Below are 19,387 nucleotides of genomic sequence, written 5' to 3' on the forward strand. Positions count from 1 at the left end.
ACATTGTTCAGTGTTACTGGGATCTTCAATATGCCATGACTTTCCAGACATCTAAATTTTCGAAAGTCGTACCAAATCTGCCCAATAATAAAAAGGAAAACAAATGCGCAGGAATTAGATTTTAGATATAGAGATCCCATATACATCCTTACAGAAAATCAAATCAATAAATAATTCATAAATCCTGACAAACATAGATGTAGCAAACAACATGTAAAGTGGCAGGAAGTTGAGAGTAGTAAGTTATCACTAAGATAGCTATAATCAATGAATCTACCCCTTTACATTTTTCTCAAAAACTGATGTATAATTCAAAGCTTCCATTCAGCAATTTAATCAATTGGCCAGAAATGGGAATCCAGAAAGCGGTAACATTAGTCTCCTCAACCCCTCCCTGAAGTAGCAGCAGACTCTCCTGGTTCAGAGTGGGTGAGTAGAGTAGGGCACAGTTCCTCAACCTTGGCATCTCTAAGCTGTGCAGATTTCAACTCCCAGAATTCCAAGCAAAGCTGGCTGGGGAATTCTGGGAGCTGAAGTCCTCACAGCTTAGAGTTGCCAAGGTTGAGGAACCCTGGAGTAGGGGACTCGGCATGGACAGAGTTGCTGTTTGAAGAGGAAGAGCAAATCCCTGCCTTAAGAATAACCTGCATTCCTTTCTGCTAGGGAAACGAGGGTACTAGTTTTGTTGCCAAGATATGATAAAGGTAGGCTGTGCAGAAAGCAGTTTTCATATTAGTATATTTTCTATCCATCAGAGACAGGAGGAAGACATATTGTTGCTTCTGTGTGGTTCAGCTCCCAGAGATGTTGGGGGTTGTAATCCAGCAATGTCTGGAGTGCAAAAAATTGCCTATTCTGAGAAGAAACCATGAAAAAAACTCCGAACTTCTTTGTTGTTGTCACTTTTGTTTCATGGAACAAGCAGGTTCAAGCTATAAAGGGCTTCAAAGAGTCAAAGCCTCATCTTGAATTGGGCCTAGAAACAAACTGGTGTTGTCAAAAGCATTTCCAAGTCAATCGTGATGGTGGGCATAAGGCATTATATTGATTGCTATAGTTAATATCTTATTCAAATATCAAGCAAAGCCTTGTCTGAGGAGTCACAATTCTGCATCTCTATCTCGCAGAATATTCTAGAAGCCATATGGGTCCATAAATAATTTAGTTAATATGTTATCTAGAAATAGATAATCTAAGATACTATTGAAGGAACATTAGTTCATATGACTCTATTTTTTACCCTTGATTTTTTAAAAAAAATATGGCCAAACATTGCATAGGTTTCTTGACAGAAAAACAAACATTTGCATGAGATTATTGGTACAATAGTGCAAGCTACTATTTGTGCACTGATAATTTAGCTATATCTTTATAGAAATGCCTAGCTGACCAAGTTTGGTCCAGATTCTAATGGAAAAATTATGTATATATGTTTGGTGTGTGTGTGTTTGTGTATAAGATGTGTGTCTGCATGTGATGTCTGTTTGTGTGTGTATGTGAGAGAGACAGAGAGAGAGAGAGAGAAAGAAGGAAATTAATTAACTCCATTTCTCTTACCTCTTGTGGGCCTGGCAGAAAGACATTGACTGTACTGATTTTTGGAGCAGTGACTGGATGCACCAGCAAAGCACCTCCTAAATTAAAAAAAAATCAGAAAATCTGTCCGTTTCACATATCTTCTCCTATAATTAGCAGATTTTTAAATAGTTGTTTTTAAGTGTGATCTAAGTCTCCAGGAAAGTCTTTTATGTTCAGGCACCATGTCCATCACTGAACGTCTTGTGCTAATTAATTAACTCTGCCACCCAAGGAGACTGGTTATAAAAATCAGAAAAAAAGAACAACCTGACATCGGTAATATAGAATACGGAGTGTGCTGAAAGAGCAATACCTCAGCCAACTCAGAGCCTCACAGAGGAGCCTTAATCAATACAATGATATACATCTCCTCCAATTGTTATAGAATTGGCTATATAAATTGGAATAATAAATAAACAAATTAGAAAAAATAGATGGGGTGCACAATGCTGCAACTTCAGAATAAATAGTGGTCATTCGGGATAATTTAAATTTACCAAGCATGTACTCATCTTCAATGCCAAAAGTTTCTAATTCCTTTGGAAATTCCACCCAGAGAGGCCTATGAAAAGCAAAGGTATGTTACTGTTCATATCAAACACTAAGGAGCATAATTTTCCATTTTTCTCTCCTATACTACATCTATTTATGGTCTCCTAACTCATGCTTAGGTTGTGGGCATTAAAGTTGCTATTTTAACTATTTAAAATATCTTGGTGTGTATATATAGTTCCACTCTCATTGGAAATGGAACATGTGTGTTTTCAGTTTAAAAGATGCACTGACCAACAATGAGAGCATATGAACAACAACCCTTTGAATAGATTGGGTTGAGAGAGTATGATGGCCCAAAGTCATCCAGTGAGCTTCCGTGGTTGAGGGTGGACTAGAAACTGGGTCTCCTCGCTCCTGGTCCAATACCTTAATCACCACTACACCACACGAGCTCTAATAACTATAATTATATAATTATAATACAAATGGGATATAAGGGGAAACTCATTAAGTGCATAAGAAATAACCATAAATGGTATTTCATGAACTTTATTTAAATATTTAAACAAATCAAATTTAGCTTTGGTCCTATCCTTTCCCATGACTTTTCCTGGCTCAACCAGTTTTTTGGAATGTGGTCCCTGGTATGCCAGTCAAAGACGAAGGAAAGCCATCAGTCCCCACAAAGCTAATTTACAATGGTCCCAAGAGCATTCAGTACCACTTCCTGCAACAAAACTCTGGGAAGCTGTATGTATAGAGAGTAAGGAAGATGACCCTGATGGATATATGCAAGCTCTGTTGCCAAGGCAATAAGGGTAACATTTTTTAAGTCCAGAATATCCAGAATACATTCGGAAGTGTATACATTCAGACAGACACCTTCCTAATTCACTGAACTATAAGTAGGAGGAAGAGGTACAACATAATCAGACTTGCAAGACTGATATCAGCCCCCCTAGGTAGACCAGACCAAGAAATCAACTCCACAGGAAGACTAAAACTACTTTTATTGAGATTGGCAATAACAACAGGATCTGGCAAGTCTGATTAGGACTTAGGAACTGTATTCCATCCCTCATTTAATCTCAGAGAACATCAAGAGTTTTCAGGTAACCCTTGCACTGGTCTGCGTTCCACCAGCTCCTGAAGTTCATATCCAAACCCAGCTGGTGTCCTAAGAGATCCCAGCTAAAATAGTGAACTAGCATCTGTGCTAGCCCTGCATTTCAATACACATTTCATTAACATTTCTATGTGCTGTCTAACCATAAACTTTGTATCTGTTAAAAATCAATATTTTAACAGGAAGCAGAAATCAGTATTTTTAATGACCAGCTTACCGCATAACTGGTTCAGCCACGCTGTGTGCCTGGTAGAACAGCGTATAAAGGTAAGGAAGTAGGGAGTAGCGCTCCTTAATAGCTTCCCTGATGATCTTTGTGTTCTTGTCCCCAAATAGCCAGGGTTCACGACGCTTGGTACCCATATTGGCATGGCCTCTGAAGAAAGGCTGGAAAGCCCCAGCCTGATACCATCGAACCAGTAGTTCTGGTTCTGGATTTCCAATAAATCCACCTACATCCGCTGGATGTCAGAAAAAGATTGCTTGCTTTGTCAGAAATTGGTGAGAAATTCAAACTTCTTGCATTGTTCACATTAATAGAATAACATGCTATGTCCTAAGACCAAGCCAAGTAGTTTTTAGAAAAACAATTTAGAGAAGTTGAGATAAGTATACATACTTATCTGAACCCCTTAATCTGAAATCACACTGTAGGATGTTGGCTGAGATGCATGTTTTGAAGGCTAATGGTCCTTGATTCAGCCTCTAATAAGTGCAGAAAAGGCTAGGTTATGCCTTTTCAGGGCTGCTGGCAGTCAGGGGGAACAAAATTCAGGTAAACGAGTCAGTGGACCGATTTGTGTAACATGGTTCTTAGGTTCCCAAGGGATGGATCCCTGTTTAAGAACAGTTACAGCTCATGATATGAATAGCTTCCCTATAAAGGCCCACCTGGTGCTGCTGTTGTAATCCTTTCTTACCTAAGCACTGCAACCTGTTAAAAATGGTTTTGTATTATGATGGTGAATTATTCTTGACTGTGCACTGCACAGTCTCTTTTAAGACTTCAGAAGCTTCTCTTACTACATTTCATTTCATTTCATTTTAATTTCACTGGAGCATAGTATACCTTCTGCAAGAGGAAAGGAGGCTATTTGCCTAGTTAAATGGAAATTATAAAGAAATATATATCTTACCTCCACAGAAAGAAATTCCCGCAATGCTGATCGTCAGCAACATTGGAATGGAGATTTTCAAGTAACTCCAATCTGCTTTATTGTCTCCAGTCCATACTGCACCTGGAGATCACACGGCAAAACCTTAATCCCATCCGTACTTAGTTATAAGTCCAATTGAAATGAATGGACTTTACTTCCATATATATCTGTTTTGATATCATACTTTATGTCACTACAGATATATGTTGCTGGCCTCACACTGATAAAATGTTAATCACTCACTGAACATTGAACATCAGTTCCTACACAATTACAAAAGCATAAGTTACTTACAACACTGTTCCTGATTTAAAAAGAAGCTGTACCCTACAGTTCTTTATAGTTTGATCCTTAACACATATTTCATGTAATGTGCTATGAGTTCACATATGTCTTTAAGATAGTAACTATATTTTGGAATATAATTAAGCAGAGGCATCTGTGTGTGTTCGTGTGTCTAATGACAAAAGCGATGTCATGTTGATACAACACAAACTCCACCCCTTTTGTATGTGTGACACGACACAGATGCAGATGAAATGGCGGAGCTTGCATTGCATAAGGTCCTGTGGATGCCTCTATAACTAAGTGAATTACAATTCAGTCTTTCACTGTCTTAAAAATCTGGCCATCCGGAAAGCTTGGAACTTACTGCCCATTATTGTTTTGTTACTGCCATTATTAACCTCCTCTTCTTTAAGTCCAAAATAGGTAACATTTTTTTAAAAAGTACTTCATTTGCCATGTGAAAAGAGGCTAAAGTACAACAGCAAAGCATCTGATATACTCTCCATACGTCAATTTATCAGATGCTTTGCATGTCTTCACATCTCAAATTCATTTCATGCGACATCTCAGATAGCATGACTGTCTTGACTCTGGGGACAGACAGAATACGATTTGTTTACCACTGCATTTTTAAAAAAAGTGATTTTATAAAATGAAGCTCACTAACACCCTTCAGAAATAAGCGAACAGAATACCAAGTAAGAAGATGAAATAAATCCATATTTCAGTTTAACAGCCTAGGTAAAGGTAAAGGTTTCCCTTGACGTAAAGTCCAGTCGAATCCGACTCTAGGGGGCGGTGCTCATCTCCGTTTCTAAGCCTTGGAGCCGGCGTTGTCATAGACACTTCCGGGTCATGTGGCCAGCATGACGACTCGGAACGCCGTTACCTTCCCGCCAAAGCGGTACCTATTGATCTACTCACATTTGCATGTTTTCGAACTGCTAGGTGAGCAGGAGCTGGGATGAGCAACGGGAGCTCACCCCGCCGCGCGGTTTCGAACCGCCGACCTTCCGATCGACAGCTCAGAGGCTACCTGATTTAGCTGTGGATTCCAGCAAAATTAAAGGGAATATGTGCACAGAAAAAACACGCACTCGCATCTCTTTTACTTTCAAGCACACAATTGTTCAAACCATGGAGTAGCCTAGAAATAGTTAAATCCCAAAGCCCAGGCTAAATACGTCCTTTAAGCAGGTTGCATCTGGTGTCTGGTAGGCTTTCTGAATTAAAGCTGGGCTAAATCCCATCTCCTAAGTTTCTGAGACGTTTTATTCCCAAATAATTAAGGAATATCCTTTTCTATCTCTGCCTCAGGAAGTAAACAATCTTACAAAAGGTTTGCAGAGCAGAAACGTGGAAAGGCGTAGTAGTTGCCTTTGGTTTCAGAGATGTTTCTTTCAGCTTCTTTTTTCTTTAAGGAAGCCCAGCAGTATGGAGGTCCTCCTATTTCTATATTTTCTGTCATATCATCTGATCACCTGACACAGTAACACTGAGTAAATAACCAACTATGGTTGAGGAACCACTGGCTTCATGGCTATATAGGAATCTGAATGGCAGTGAGCATGGGCAAAGTGTGCCTTTGTCTTTTCTGCAGCTGGTTTTTAAAAGAGTGATACAAGACAAAATCAGTTTTCTCCTCACTTACCATACTTCTGCGATCCAGCAAAGAAAGAGCGGGTGAGAACAAAGGGCCTTTCCAGCCCTCCACTTCGTTTCACCAGCCCTTCTGCAGTTGCCATTTGCTGAAAAAGTTATTATTACTATTATTGTTGTTATACTGATATAGATATCCCATCTTTATTCTGAACGATTCAAGGTAGTATATTTTCCTCACAACAACAACCTTGTGAGGTGGGTTGGGCTGAGGGAGAGTGACTGGCCCAAAGCTACCCAGCTAGCTTTCATGCTTAAGGGAAGCCTAGAACTCACAGTCTCCTGATTTCTTGTCCAGCACCTGAATCACTATGTACCACAGTAGTTGCAAGCAAAGCATTTTAGCAAATGTTGCAATGGAATTAGAATTATACAAAGGTGAAGGCCAGGAATGATAAAATACAGCAGAACATGTTGAAATAGGAAACACAGAGTGACACAGCTTAGACAGGAACAGACAGGCCTGCAACTAGGGTCTGTGTCACCTGGGGAAAACATGGATTCCGTGCCCATTTTGGCGCTCCCCCAGCGTGGCTCCCGGGGCACATGCCCCACTTGCCCCCCCCCCCCCCAGTTGCGGCCCTGGGAACAGAAGGAAAGCAAAGAATGGCATAATACAAAGTAATCTCTTTACAAAATTGGTTTGTAAAAACCAGAGCCCTTCATCATAGAAATGTTATTCAAGGCATAGAATTTCAAAATACCATGGGAGTTGGGGAAATTATCTGATTCTGAGATATTTTTTTTAATCCATTCAATCATGTCCGATTCTCAGAGACTGCCTGGACAAGTCCCTGTGGGTTTTTTGGCAAGGTTTTTCAGAACTGATTTGCTATTGTCTCCTTCCAAGGGCTGAGGGAGAGTGACTGGCCCAGGTCACCCAGCTGGCTTTGTGCCTAAGGCAGGACTAGAACTCCCAGTCTCCTGGTTTCTAGCCTAGTGCCTTAACCACCACACCAAACTGGCTCTTGATTCTGAGATAATGAACTTTATGTGTAATGTTTTGGAACAAAATATGACACTGGCCAAATACCTTGCTGAAGTTCATTTTAAATAACGTTAATAGCTACAAAGATTTTAAAATAAATTATTAATGTGATTATAACAGCATTGTTTTATTTATTAATGAAATTATAAACCACTTCAGTCAAGGCAGCTCTAATCAGAGTGCAAGATCAATAGTCACAGCCAATGCAATAATTAGAACTATTAGTGTTCAAATGTTTCAACTGCAAATGTCCTACCTGGTAAAAGCCATAGAGATTATGAACATCTCGATGTTCCCATTTGCCATAATGAATAGCATCTTTTGACATGGTTTGTTCTATCCCTCTGAAGACTGAAGGCTCGTTCATATCATTCCAGATAAAAACGATTTCAGAAGAACCCTATAAGCGAACATTTAAGGTTCTTTAATACGTTTGTTCAGTTCAAGACTTGGCTAAATACCTGTACTAAGTTATTTTGTTCACACTGCTTTGAAAGATGTGCTCTTTCCCCTTTCCTTGGCTCCTTGCCTGGGATCAGAGTGAGCAGAGAATGTTCACCAGATATGAAAGTTTCCTTCCTGGACGTTATTCAGAATGGGGACATCTCACATAGCATCTCAATTCATACAGATGTTAAACCAGATCAAGTGTTTAAGATGGCACAGTCCTCTTATTTCCAACTTTATCTCCAATGGAACTTGCATGAGCTAAGAGGTCCCTAGTTTTCTTATGCAGAGGGGACTGTTCAGAAGGTGTTCTGCTTTAGTCTGTCATTTTATATTCTGGATGGATTCTATTTATACTTGCCAAAGCTATTTAGATTTTATGTCCCCTTTCCATATTTCCAAAGTTATACAACTGAGGTTGTATAGAAATCATATTAATAAATAGTAATGTTTTATGGACCCTGACCATATCATTACAGAACACAAACCTTGTATGTTTTGAAGTCAAATTGATCTGCATACCATTGTCGGACTTCAGGATTGATGAAATCCAGGTAAGATGAGAGACCTGCAGATGTTAGGATTGTATTATATTTGCAGGGGGGAAAAAAAAGCAAAACTGGCCTCTTCTTTGTTGTGATATCCAAATACAATGATAGAAACTATTAATATTTAAGCCAATGTAATGATACTTGAGGCAAATATCATGGCAACTTATGCTATCGTTGTCATTTCTGGTGTTGACAAATGTAAGATATGAATAATTAGAGAGAGAGGCAGAGATAGAGAGAAACCTGTAAGTTCTGAAGATAAGGAACTTAGACTATTAATTTATTTCAAATGTCAGTTACAATTACAAGAAAATCCATTTTATCTACTTCTATGTGCTTCTTCAAAATGATTTTTAAAAACAAAGAGAATTAATTACCTGGCCAGCAGATGCCCTCAAAATCTTCACCATTACGATCTTTTACAAAGAATCCTCTCTCTTTTGCTTGTGAGTATACAGTGTAAAGAGGATCAATCTTAATATGGGGGTCCACAATGACAACCAGCTGCCAACATGAGAAATAATAACATAGCCTTACTGTTGACTGAATAAGATGCTTCAGGAATGTTTAGACTAGACTTCCATAAGCTGATATTCTCTTCTAGATGCTTTGGGTTCACAACTGCAAGAATTCCCAATTAGACTGGCTTTCAGCAAATTAAAGCAGATGGAAAAGCATATGTAACAAGTCAATAGTCTTCCCAAGTTAGCTGGGAAGAAACAGAAAATGCTTTAGACTATTAAAGGGAATTTGCTAATGTTATTGTTTTCTTCCATAGGTTTATTTACTTCCAAGGAACAGAATTTATTTTAAAATTTGCAAGGAAATGGAAGCTTTCAGTAGGCACTAATGGATACAAAAGCCACATGGGCAATATAGACTTCTACATCACTTTCCCCCCTACTTTTACTGCATTATGCACCTTGCGTTTTTTCTTCATAAGTATGTGCTTCTGCATCTTTTCAGGATTGGAGAATCTCTTCTTATCCCATGTGAAGTACCGCTTGCCATCAGTGTGCTCAATGTCTAGCCATATAACATCATAGGGGATGTCAAAGGTATCAAAACCTGCATCCACCTTTTCTACATCTTCTTCATCTTCATAATTCCAGCGGCACTGATGGTACCCAAGAGAGAAGAGTGGAGGCAAAGCCTGTGTGCCTACCAAAAAAAGGAAGAAAAAGAAAGAAATTATACTGCCATTCAGAATATAACTGAGATCACATTAAGTGATTAGTATTTTGTTTTTAATCTTATTCTTCCACTTAGTGTAAATCATCAGGACAGGTTTCCATGCCATAGTATATAGTTTGGTAGATTAATTACTAGAACACTACAAGAGAAGCGTTCAGTCTGAGTCTTAATGAAAAGAAAATCAGTTCATTTCCATTTAAATAACTGCACATATAATTCTTCAAGGCTCCTGGAACTATGGCTTAAAACAGAGGCTAGATAGCAACTCTGCAAACTAAGTTTGCGAGTTAGCTTAAATGGGAAACTGTATGAGTCCTCTTAACATAGCTGTGTGATAGAAACCACAATGACACCATGATCATCATCATACAAATGATGTAACTTCCATCACTGATGACTAATGCAAATGGCATAATTTGCATCATTTTTTGATGACATTATGACATGCATGATATCGCTTCACCCCATTGTCCTGCAGATGCATTTTAACAGTTTCAGACCACCACAAGAAAAAAAAGTTGAGATATAAATGTAATGAAAGAAGGAATTGAAAGAAAAGTTAAGTAGTAGTCATATTGGGTAACAATATGCCCTATGAGATAAAGGATAGGATACTCTATATGCAGATAAAGAAATTAATTAATCAGTTTGCTATCTACTAATTAAAATATTTTTATGACTCTGAATTAACAAGGGCATTGTATCTAAGATAGACAGGCAGACAGACAGATAAAACAAAGTTCAGGCAGTGCATCTAGTGTGTGTGTGTGTGTGTGTGTGTATGATAGATGCAGTGCCTGAACTTTGTAATTTTTGTAAAAATAAAATAAGCCATCATTTTTATTATCAACTCCCCTTTTAATGTGATTGGAGAGAGACTATATATGAAATTTCTTCATAAGCTAACCTGTTAGCTGTGCATACTGCTTAAAAATATCAAAAGGGCAGGGCCCCTTTAGGATGAAAACGTCAATTATTCCACTTTCTGACATCCAGCGCATGTCGGTTTGAGGCACTACCCTCTGCTTGTCTGGAGTTCTGGAAGGTAAAGCCTTTAAAACAAATATACACATATACGATACTTAGAAAGATAACAGTGTTAAATTAGCTGTTTCAGTGAAAAATGTGCAGCAAAAAGATTTTCCACCATTAATTATAACTTCCAGTGACCATGATGGCTCGAGGTGATGGCTGCTGTAGTCCAACACAACAGGAGACTTTCAGATTGGGGGAAGATAATTTAGAATGTTATTAATTAATAACACAATGCAGCTATACTTCCATGTAGGATATATTCCATCTCACCTTCACTGCAGCTTTTGTAGAAATCTCCACCAATGTTTCTGAGGAATTTAGCCAGAATACTCCAATCGTCTGATCAGGCTTATGTGCTAAGAGTAAGGGCACTGAACCATAAATGCCCATTTTGCTGTGGATGGTATATCCAAAGACATCCAGATTATAAAGCCGGTAGACATCATCATCACTGGAACACAAAGATAGATGCATTCCTTGTAGAGATATTATTTTACTTCCTCCAGTGTGAGAACAGGGCATTATAATGCAGCAACTGCCTTGTGGTACTATGGAATAAGTTGTGCACAGTAATAGTTTATACCAGTTTTCTTTGTCCTGATATGTTCCAGTTTTGTTGCAGTTCAATTAGCATAACGATTAGTGCAGAATGTGGCAGCTAGATTGCCAAGTAAGATGTCTGGCTGTGTTCATCCATCCATCCATCCATCTTCCCATCCATTTGGATTTATATCCTAACTTTCTATATGTCTGTTGAAAGCCCTGTCTTTCAGTCTTTAGCTCCTCAGTCTTACCTGCTGAGACCACTGTTATGTAAAGTGCCTGTATTTGCTCCTCCCTCTCCTCGCCCGCCCACAGCAAATCACAAGGTTTCAGCCTGATTGTGAGGCTACTTCCAGCAGTGGGCACTCTTGTTCTTTGGAGCAACTCATTCAGTTGATGAAGGCTGTGTGACTCATGCTGGCTTCTCCACCCTACTTGGATCTTTCATGATCTTGGTGGAGGGCTCTTGAAATCCTATTACCGAGGGTATTGCTCCCTGCAGATTGCTCATGGCTCCAATCGCTGAAGAAGTTTGTGAGCAAAACTAGCATCCAGTAGTGCAATCAAAAGGACCCTCCACCAAGACCATGAGCGAACCCTGAGGAATGACCTCTTTCATCACCAGCTGAGTGAATTTTTCCCAAAAAAGAGTAATGCTGGTTGCTGTGAGGAAGCCACATGGAGCTTTGTGACGGTGAGATCTTTTGCAATAAAGATGGAGGAACAAATACTGGTACATTGTGCAGACAACCCTAACCCTTAATACATGCACTTTATTTTTTTGTTTATTATAGCCAATCTGCCATTTTGTGAATACTTAAAAGTGTCAAAAAACAAACAAACAAACAAAAAAACAAGCCCCAAACCTGAATGTGTATACTGAGGTCTGCTCTTTATTTATCAACAGCAGATAAGCAAAACTGTGGATAACGAGACTGTGGATAATGAGGATAACCTCTTCCTTTTAACATATTGCTGTTGTGTACTTTGTGTTTTGTAAATTACTCTGAGATGCTTTTGTACGGAAGTGGCACAAATTATATTAAATAATATCAGCTAGGGATTATACAAGTTGATATCCTATGTATTTGGAGGTCAGCAAGATGGCAAAGGGTGGTATATACTATAAATAGCGTATTACTTTGTTCAATGAACTGTTACTCATGTCACTGCATGGGTGAATACTTTTTACACTCTGTGCTATTCTGCAACATTCAGAACTGGTATCAGATCATAGTTGGCTGGATGTAGTCCTGGCTATCAGGGAGATCATAGCTGTTCTGATTTAACAATGACAATCCAATTATAATTGTGTTTATTCAGAAATAAATGCCATTTTGTGCAATGAGACTTGCTTCCTAGCAAACATCCTTAGGGTAGCAATCTTGGAATTGTACACAGCCCCTTTTTTCTCTCTTGTAGAAACTTATACGTGTCTAGGCCTTCGTAGGTTTTATAAAAGTATTTGCATATTATACATTTTGCTGAGCACTGAACCCTCCAGTGAAAGGCTAAAAGGAAGGACATAACAAGCTCAAGGGGAAATGGCGCTGGATAAGCCTGCTCTCAATCCTGTTTTTCTTGCATGGGATATTTGAAAGAAAGTATTTACCCAGGGTGTAACTCTTGGGAAAACATTGTAAGTGCAAAGAAAGCAAAAGTCACCTTCAGTATTTGACTTGCCTGAGGCTTTATGTTGAAGAAAACAGGAGAGGATGAGCAAGATGCAGGAAAAACAGAAGCCATGGGCATGGGAACACCTGGGGGATTAGGCTGCCTGGGTCTAAACAGCTCCAGTAAATGAGGAAGGGGCTTATAATCCAGGGAAGGTGGAGCTGATTGGAAACATTTATTTATTGTTAGCTTAAGGTGGTGTATACAGCACTCCCTTCTCCTATTGCACCCTCACGCCTAAACAACAAACCTGAGAGAGAGATTAGGCAGAAAGTGACCTTCAAAGGCACCCAGTGAGCTTCCACAGCTACGATGAGTCTTGGTCTCCCCTGTCCTAATCCAACACCTCTACCATTGTACCATGCTGGCTTTCAGGAAAGGACCAGATTAACAGATTAACAACACTGTCTAGGGAAGCTGTCTGATATTCTAGATGTTAGGAGAGAGGCAGCTGAGCATTCTCAGTACTTCCTCCTGGCAGCGAATGTGGAACACAGTAGAATTTGGTATAGCTGTGACTACTGGTGGCTGAAAGCCTGTGCAAATGGAGGAAGTAAATTCCACATAATCTGAAGTAAGACTCCAGATCTTGGACTGAAAGTCTTGATTACTGGGACATTCAGAAACCTTGCTCTCTTTTGATGCCTATTTCCTTACCTGGTGTTTTTTAAGAGGAGGGTCTCTGCGTGCTGAGGTATTCCATAGACATGTTCAAATCCATGCAAAGAAACATCTAAACCCACACTGCTGGGACCTGTATTAAGACAGAGTAGTGCTGTGAGGTAGTGAAAATACAGGGCAGCATGAAACAGTAGCCAATTCGATTACTAACCTCCACTGAGGCTCTTCGCAGCCCACTACATAGAGCAGTGTTTCTCAACCTTGGCAACTTTCAGAAGTGTGGACTTCAACTCCCAGAATTCCCTAGCCAGCTGGGGAATTCTGGGAGTTGAAGTCCACACATCTGAAAGTTGCCAAGGTTGAGAAACACTGATATAGAAAAATATTGTGTTGATGGCTCATTGTGAGGAAACAAAATGAAGACTAAGGAAGGAACCCCATTTTAAGGATTCAAGCAGCCTAGTCCAAATCTGCAAAGACAGATTGTGTACCCCCCAGCCAAAAATTAAATGTAAGCCATCTAAACCGCAGTAGAAAAGAAGCAATAGAACTATGGCAATAGTTGATTCCTATGAGTGAGCCAAGCCATGAGCAGCTAGGAAAAAACCTAACAAGAACACCATTACTGGGGTGTATGTGTGTTTATGCATGTGTGTGCACAGGTGTGTGTGTGTGTGTGTGTATCAGGCTTTGTCATCTGGCTTAGGGATCTGGTAGTGGTGGTGTGGAGCCTGCTAAATGGCTGTACTGTTATTGAGATTGATTGTGCTCTCCCGCGGGTTATGTTTCTTTATGGTTTTAATAGTTTTTATTTTGTGTTTTTAACTCTGTAAACCACACAGAGTCATGTATGTGAAATGCATGGCTATATAAATTGAGCATAAATAAATAAATAAATAAATAAAATTTAAGGGGAAAAAAACCTTGGCAATTAAATGTACATTAACAGCATAACTAAGAGAAAGGACAAAGTTTTCAATTATTAGACAACAGCAAAATGTTGGCAACATGGTATGCTATCCTCTATATCTCTAGGTGGCAAGCAATGATCTCCAATATTTTTAAATTACTTTTACAAAAATGGAAATGCTCCAATCCTGAGAGCGCGCCAAATCTTGCATGGTACCTGAGTTTTCACATGAGCTCTCATGGATTTCAATCATTTTTTTTAAAAAAAAGGAATATCATGACATCATATAAAATTGCACTATAGCGCCCGCTGTCTGAAAAGAATGCTGGTCTCTGAGCCACTTACCATTAGCTTTGATGTCTAAAAAGCTGCCAACTTTTTCTTCCCAGAGCCCTAAATCTTCTTCATTTTCCTTAGATAAGAGGAAAGAGATGTAAATCTATCATGGGCTAGCCAACAGAACTTAGTGTTGTCTGACAATATAATCAATTTGCAATCTTGCTGTGGGTTACAACTAATTCCAAGCAATGTTCTACAGTGCGATCACTGTACAATTCAGACCACACCTTTGTTAAGTCAGCAACTGGCTTATTTCCATTGTAGCCAAATAATGTACCAATTCCCTCCAGAATCTTAATATAATTATTGTTTAAAGCATTTTCTACAATCAAAACTTACTGTTCTTACCACAGGACTGATTTGTCTCTTGAACAAACTGACCAGACAAGAATTCATAAATCTAGACTAAATTACCTTAGAAGAGTCAGCCAATCCACTTTCCTTTTCTTGTGAAGTAGGTTTCCTTTAAAAATCAAATGTATTCAGTGTATAATTACAAGCAGACATTCTCAGAAGAATTTATTCTTAAATAAGAATGTAAATTATCCCGACCTACAATAATTTATCTGTACTTAAGGATCAGTACAGATACTGGTATTGTTTTCTATATGTTTAATGATACATTTTTGTCTTTTTTCCATTTGTTTCTTTTCTTCTTCTTTTTTTCTCTTCTTTTGTATATTAAAGCAACATCACACCTGCTTTGGAGTGGTGATTGTAGGTGTTCCAAATACAACAGGCCATTAGAATTCATGCTCAGTAAAATTTCATCCTTAGAAATAAGCTGTATCTGAAAAGGTTTTGCCATTATGTGGATCTGCTGGTCTTGCTCAGCACCTGCCAGCACAACTTTGTCTGCATCTTTCTCTGATATCTTCAGTCTGGGAAATGGAAAAAAGAAAAAGACAGGCACAGAGAAAAACTTGGAAAGCATTTTTTCAAATTATAAATAATAGCAAATCTGGCAACTGATCAATTCCACTAATATCAATCAGTTATATGCATCAAGTTAACCCTTTTTGTCAACATACATTTTTGCAACAAACCCGTATATGCATCTCTGGACTTATGTATCTAGATATTTTTGCCATTTTCTTTTCAAAAAAGAGATAAGCATACTGCAACTGGGAATTGCTAAAACTATAAAAGAAGAGCTACCAATTATAGCGTAAGAAACATTAAGCATGGAGTGTAACAAAGAAAATTATTTTGTGATGACAGAAAACCTGCTCATGAACTGTTTATCAGACTAATGGGAAGACTGACCAAGATTATTCTGCATGGCCAAGGTTTAATGCTATGTTTAATAACTGGACTGTTTTCTGTATGGTTGATAATGTGGGTTTTTTTGGTTTGTTTTCTGTTGGTTCTTTCTTCTTTCTGTATTTTTTCTCTCTTTGTATGTTAAAGCAAATAAAAATTTAAAAGGTGATAGCACAAGGACAGGACAAAAGTTCCTCACTACTGGTGGATAAGATCATTTTTGCCATATTCCATAAAAAAGATAACATGTAATCAAATAAAGTATGCCAGATTCTGCTTGGCTATGAACCTGATACCCTTCAGATGTCTTGAACTACAGTATCCATTATGTAAACAATAAGGCTGTTCTAGATCCTCAGTAAATGTTTTTTGCTTAATTTTATTTAATAGAAGGCAAACTAATTAATAGAAGGCAAAATGGATATATAATAGAATCTGAAATGTTATCTGAAAATTAATAATCATGCTATTATTTTAAAAGAAAGGGAAAAAGAGAAAAACAACTTGGAAAAGTACTTTATAAACAGAACGAGGAGATTGAGTTGCTTTGCCCCACACCTTTCTAAAAATAAAAGGAATTCAAATATTTACTACCAGTACTTATCAACATCCACAGCTGTAAAGAAGGTATCAGTTTCTCCTTTCACTGTCCCATAATAATTCTTTTACTCAGCCCCCATGCTTGAAAAATTCCCAATCTTGATTTTTTGGAAGACTCAGGTGTTAGGGATATAGCCAAAATGAATATACATCTTCAATACATAGTGTCTGATGTAAAGTTTTATTAATAACCACATTTATTTCAGCCCAAAATGTGGCAATACTAGAACAAATCCAAAGGTAGTATTCTAACACCTGAGCACAGTAACTGTATCCAATCTTTATTATGCATTCTCCGAGATGTCCAAATATCTACAAAACAATTTTTATTAATCTCATTTTATGATCACAGGAAGCTAATTTCATTTTATTTAAAGCAGTTTAAATGGTGGTGGTGCTAAATAGGAAAAAAAAGACTAAAATGCTAATGTGAAAAGAATCTCAAAGTAGTGCTTCGTATGTTATTTTATTCTGGGAGAATTATTCTTCCTGTAATGAGAGCAAAGTACATAAGATGTATGCTATAAAAACCCTAGTTATGTGAACTGTTCAGTGATAAACAATGATGTTCATTTGAATGATAAAGACCCAATAGGAACCCATCCATACGTAGTAAAGTATCTGACACAATGTTGCTTCAAAAATGCTCTCCCAATGTTTCTTTTCCAAACTGGAGAACTGTTTGAGAACAACTCATACAAATGCCCTTAGTAGCAAAAAGAGGACTTGTCCCCCATCTGTACCTGATCTAAGGTATCACTTTCCATAACTTACCTCAAGCTAGCTGGTTCTTTTATGAGAACATCAGGGACTTCATATCTTGGCTTGAGAGGATTCATCTCATTTATTTTAAGCCTGAAAATATTGCCCTCTATTTCATAAATTTCTACTGAAAGAGGCACCTAGTAATTGAACAAACATAGGAAAACTCTTACGAGAATCTAATACACTATAGTAGACAAAACACACCACTCTTCCACAAAAGAAAAAGCTCCTTCTTACTCAAGGTAAAGCAAGGGTTTCATCAGAGGTTCTCCACTGAAAAGAGTGTGAAGAGTCATGTGCTGAGTATGAATTGAATGAAGGAACGAATGAATGAATGAACAAACCTAGAAATGAAATCTTTTTTGATGGATCGTTTCCCTGAGAATTCTGAAATGCTCCTGAAAACAGCTTTACCAAGGACTACAAAGGGAGGAAGAACTCAGAAAAATTGTGCCCATCATCATCATCATCATCCTGCCCAACTTCCAATAACTCTGGGCAGTTACAAATAAAAACATTAAAAACTGGGGAGCCAGATTGGTGTAGCAGTTAAGGTGTTGGCCTAGAATCCAGGAGACGGAGAGTTCCAGTCCCGCCTGAGGCATGAAAGCCGGCTGGCTGACTTTGGGCCAGTCACTCTCTCAGCCCAACTCACCTCACAGGGTGGTTGTTGTGGGGAAAAGAGGAGGAGGAAGGGGTATTAGGTATGTTTGCCGCCTTGTGTTGTATATGAAAGAAAGGTGAGATAAAACTCTACAAAAAATGAGAAAAAATACAATAGACAAAAATGAAGACTAAAGATGTTAAAGGATGACAAAAAAGAAAAAGATGGAATGAAAGAAACAAACCCACAGAATCCAGTGGGAGCTCTGCTGGTAGGAAATTCTAATTGATCCTATTTTTGATTTAATCTCTTATTTTTGAGTATTTGGAACACTTGCTAGCAAAACAGATTAGAAACCAGTTAGTAATAATGAAAGAGCTAATGGCTTTCTAAGCTGCTTTCAGCAAGGAAGTTCACATTGAAAACTTTCCCATTCTGACCACCCTAAATTAAATGGTAATAGCTATATAGTTTATCACTCCAGGTAATTAATGTTATGATCGTCCACATATTCATCCAGGAGTGTGACTGAATTCAGTTGACTGAATAACCAAATGGATATGTACTGAATTGCATTGGATAGCTTGAATTTCTAGTGTACTACAAATTACGAAGTATACTTTATTTTTTTTTTATTTGATTTATATAGCTGCCCATCTCACATTCATGACTCTAGTTTCCCACAGTAACCCATGGCAAGATTCTCCTGCAATTAAACAGGGCAAAGGAGGATCAGCTGAAGTCACCATTCATGGTTTTAGTAGACTTAAGTCAGGAACATCTCATGAATTCCCTGCCCTTTTCTACTTTCAGAGCTAAATATCGATCGGGTTTGTATGCTATACTTAATCATAATTTATTGAACAAATTAGTAGTTGGTTTTTCACAACATACTAGCCCATAAACTATGGTTTACAGGTGCAGTGGATAGGTTTCCACAACTTTCGAAGCCCAAAAACAAACAAATCATTTTCTGGCTTAACATGAGCATGGATCCAACTTTTGTGCGTGGTTTATGCATGAGTTTCAAAACCATGGTTTGTTGAATAAACTGTAGAAGTCTGGTTCATGTATCATGACAAGCCACTAAGGTTGGTTTCATCATGCTAAGTCAAAAACCACGGTTTACAATTCACACATGTATGGCTTAGCACAATGTTTGAATCATCATTGAATCAGTGCATTGTTTATATCAAACCATAGTTTGCAAATCAACTAACTGGGGTTGCAGTCTAACTGATTTCTGCTAAATATTAATGCAAAATCATACTTGTTACGACCAATGTCAAAACAATAAAATAAATTGAATTGAATAGTGCAAAAACAATGTTGCGTTATGTTTATCTACAAAAGGAGAGGATTAATGTATCGGAGGGAGGGGGAAGGAAGAGCATATGGATTCATAGAAGGATCCTATGCCTAGGAATTTATCTCTGACCACACACCCTGTTCAGAAATCTATAAGAGAGTTGAGCACCTGATTTCTGAGCCACTTGAAAAACATAATCTTGATACATAATTAACATATTTTTCAACACCACTGTTGGTAA

General features: G+C 38.1%; 1 protein-coding gene across 3 annotated transcripts in view; it reads right to left on the bottom strand.

The window, feature by feature from the left end:
- GANC (glucosidase alpha, neutral C) overlaps nucleotides 1-19,387 on the bottom strand; it is a 32,126-nt gene that overhangs the window by 6,229 nt on the left and 6,510 nt on the right. The window contains exons 4-20 of one of the 3 annotated variants that reach the window (XM_063289892.1): nucleotides 17,243-17,370; nucleotides 15,304-15,486; nucleotides 15,020-15,068; nucleotides 14,612-14,678; nucleotides 13,393-13,489; nucleotides 10,789-10,969; nucleotides 10,391-10,535; nucleotides 9,212-9,450; nucleotides 8,667-8,793; nucleotides 8,227-8,306; nucleotides 7,548-7,691; nucleotides 6,296-6,392; nucleotides 4,336-4,437; nucleotides 3,417-3,660; nucleotides 2,076-2,140; nucleotides 1,558-1,634; nucleotides 3-77 (exon numbers count right to left, since the gene is read on the bottom strand). In XM_063289892.1, the coding sequence (XP_063145962.1) occupies nucleotides 3-77; nucleotides 1,558-1,634; nucleotides 2,076-2,140; nucleotides 3,417-3,660; nucleotides 4,336-4,437; nucleotides 6,296-6,392; nucleotides 7,548-7,691; nucleotides 8,227-8,306; nucleotides 8,667-8,793; nucleotides 9,212-9,450; nucleotides 10,391-10,535; nucleotides 10,789-10,969; nucleotides 13,393-13,489; nucleotides 14,612-14,678; nucleotides 15,020-15,068; nucleotides 15,304-15,486; nucleotides 17,243-17,370 (2,100 nt within the window). Of the gene's footprint in view, nucleotides 1-2; nucleotides 78-1,557; nucleotides 1,635-2,075; nucleotides 2,141-3,416; nucleotides 3,661-4,335; nucleotides 4,438-5,978; nucleotides 6,239-6,295; nucleotides 6,393-7,547; nucleotides 7,692-8,226; nucleotides 8,307-8,666; nucleotides 8,794-9,211; nucleotides 9,451-10,390; nucleotides 10,536-10,788; nucleotides 10,970-13,392; nucleotides 13,490-14,611; nucleotides 14,679-15,019; nucleotides 15,069-15,303; nucleotides 15,487-17,242; nucleotides 17,371-19,387 lie in introns of those variants that run through there. The other 2 variants (XM_063289894.1, XR_010066894.1) reach the window with 2 other exon arrangements.

This window comes from Candoia aspera, chromosome 1 (assembly GCF_035149785.1).
Source record: "Candoia aspera isolate rCanAsp1 chromosome 1, rCanAsp1.hap2, whole genome shotgun sequence".
Taxonomy (NCBI): Eukaryota; Metazoa; Chordata; class Lepidosauria; order Squamata; family Boidae; genus Candoia; species Candoia aspera.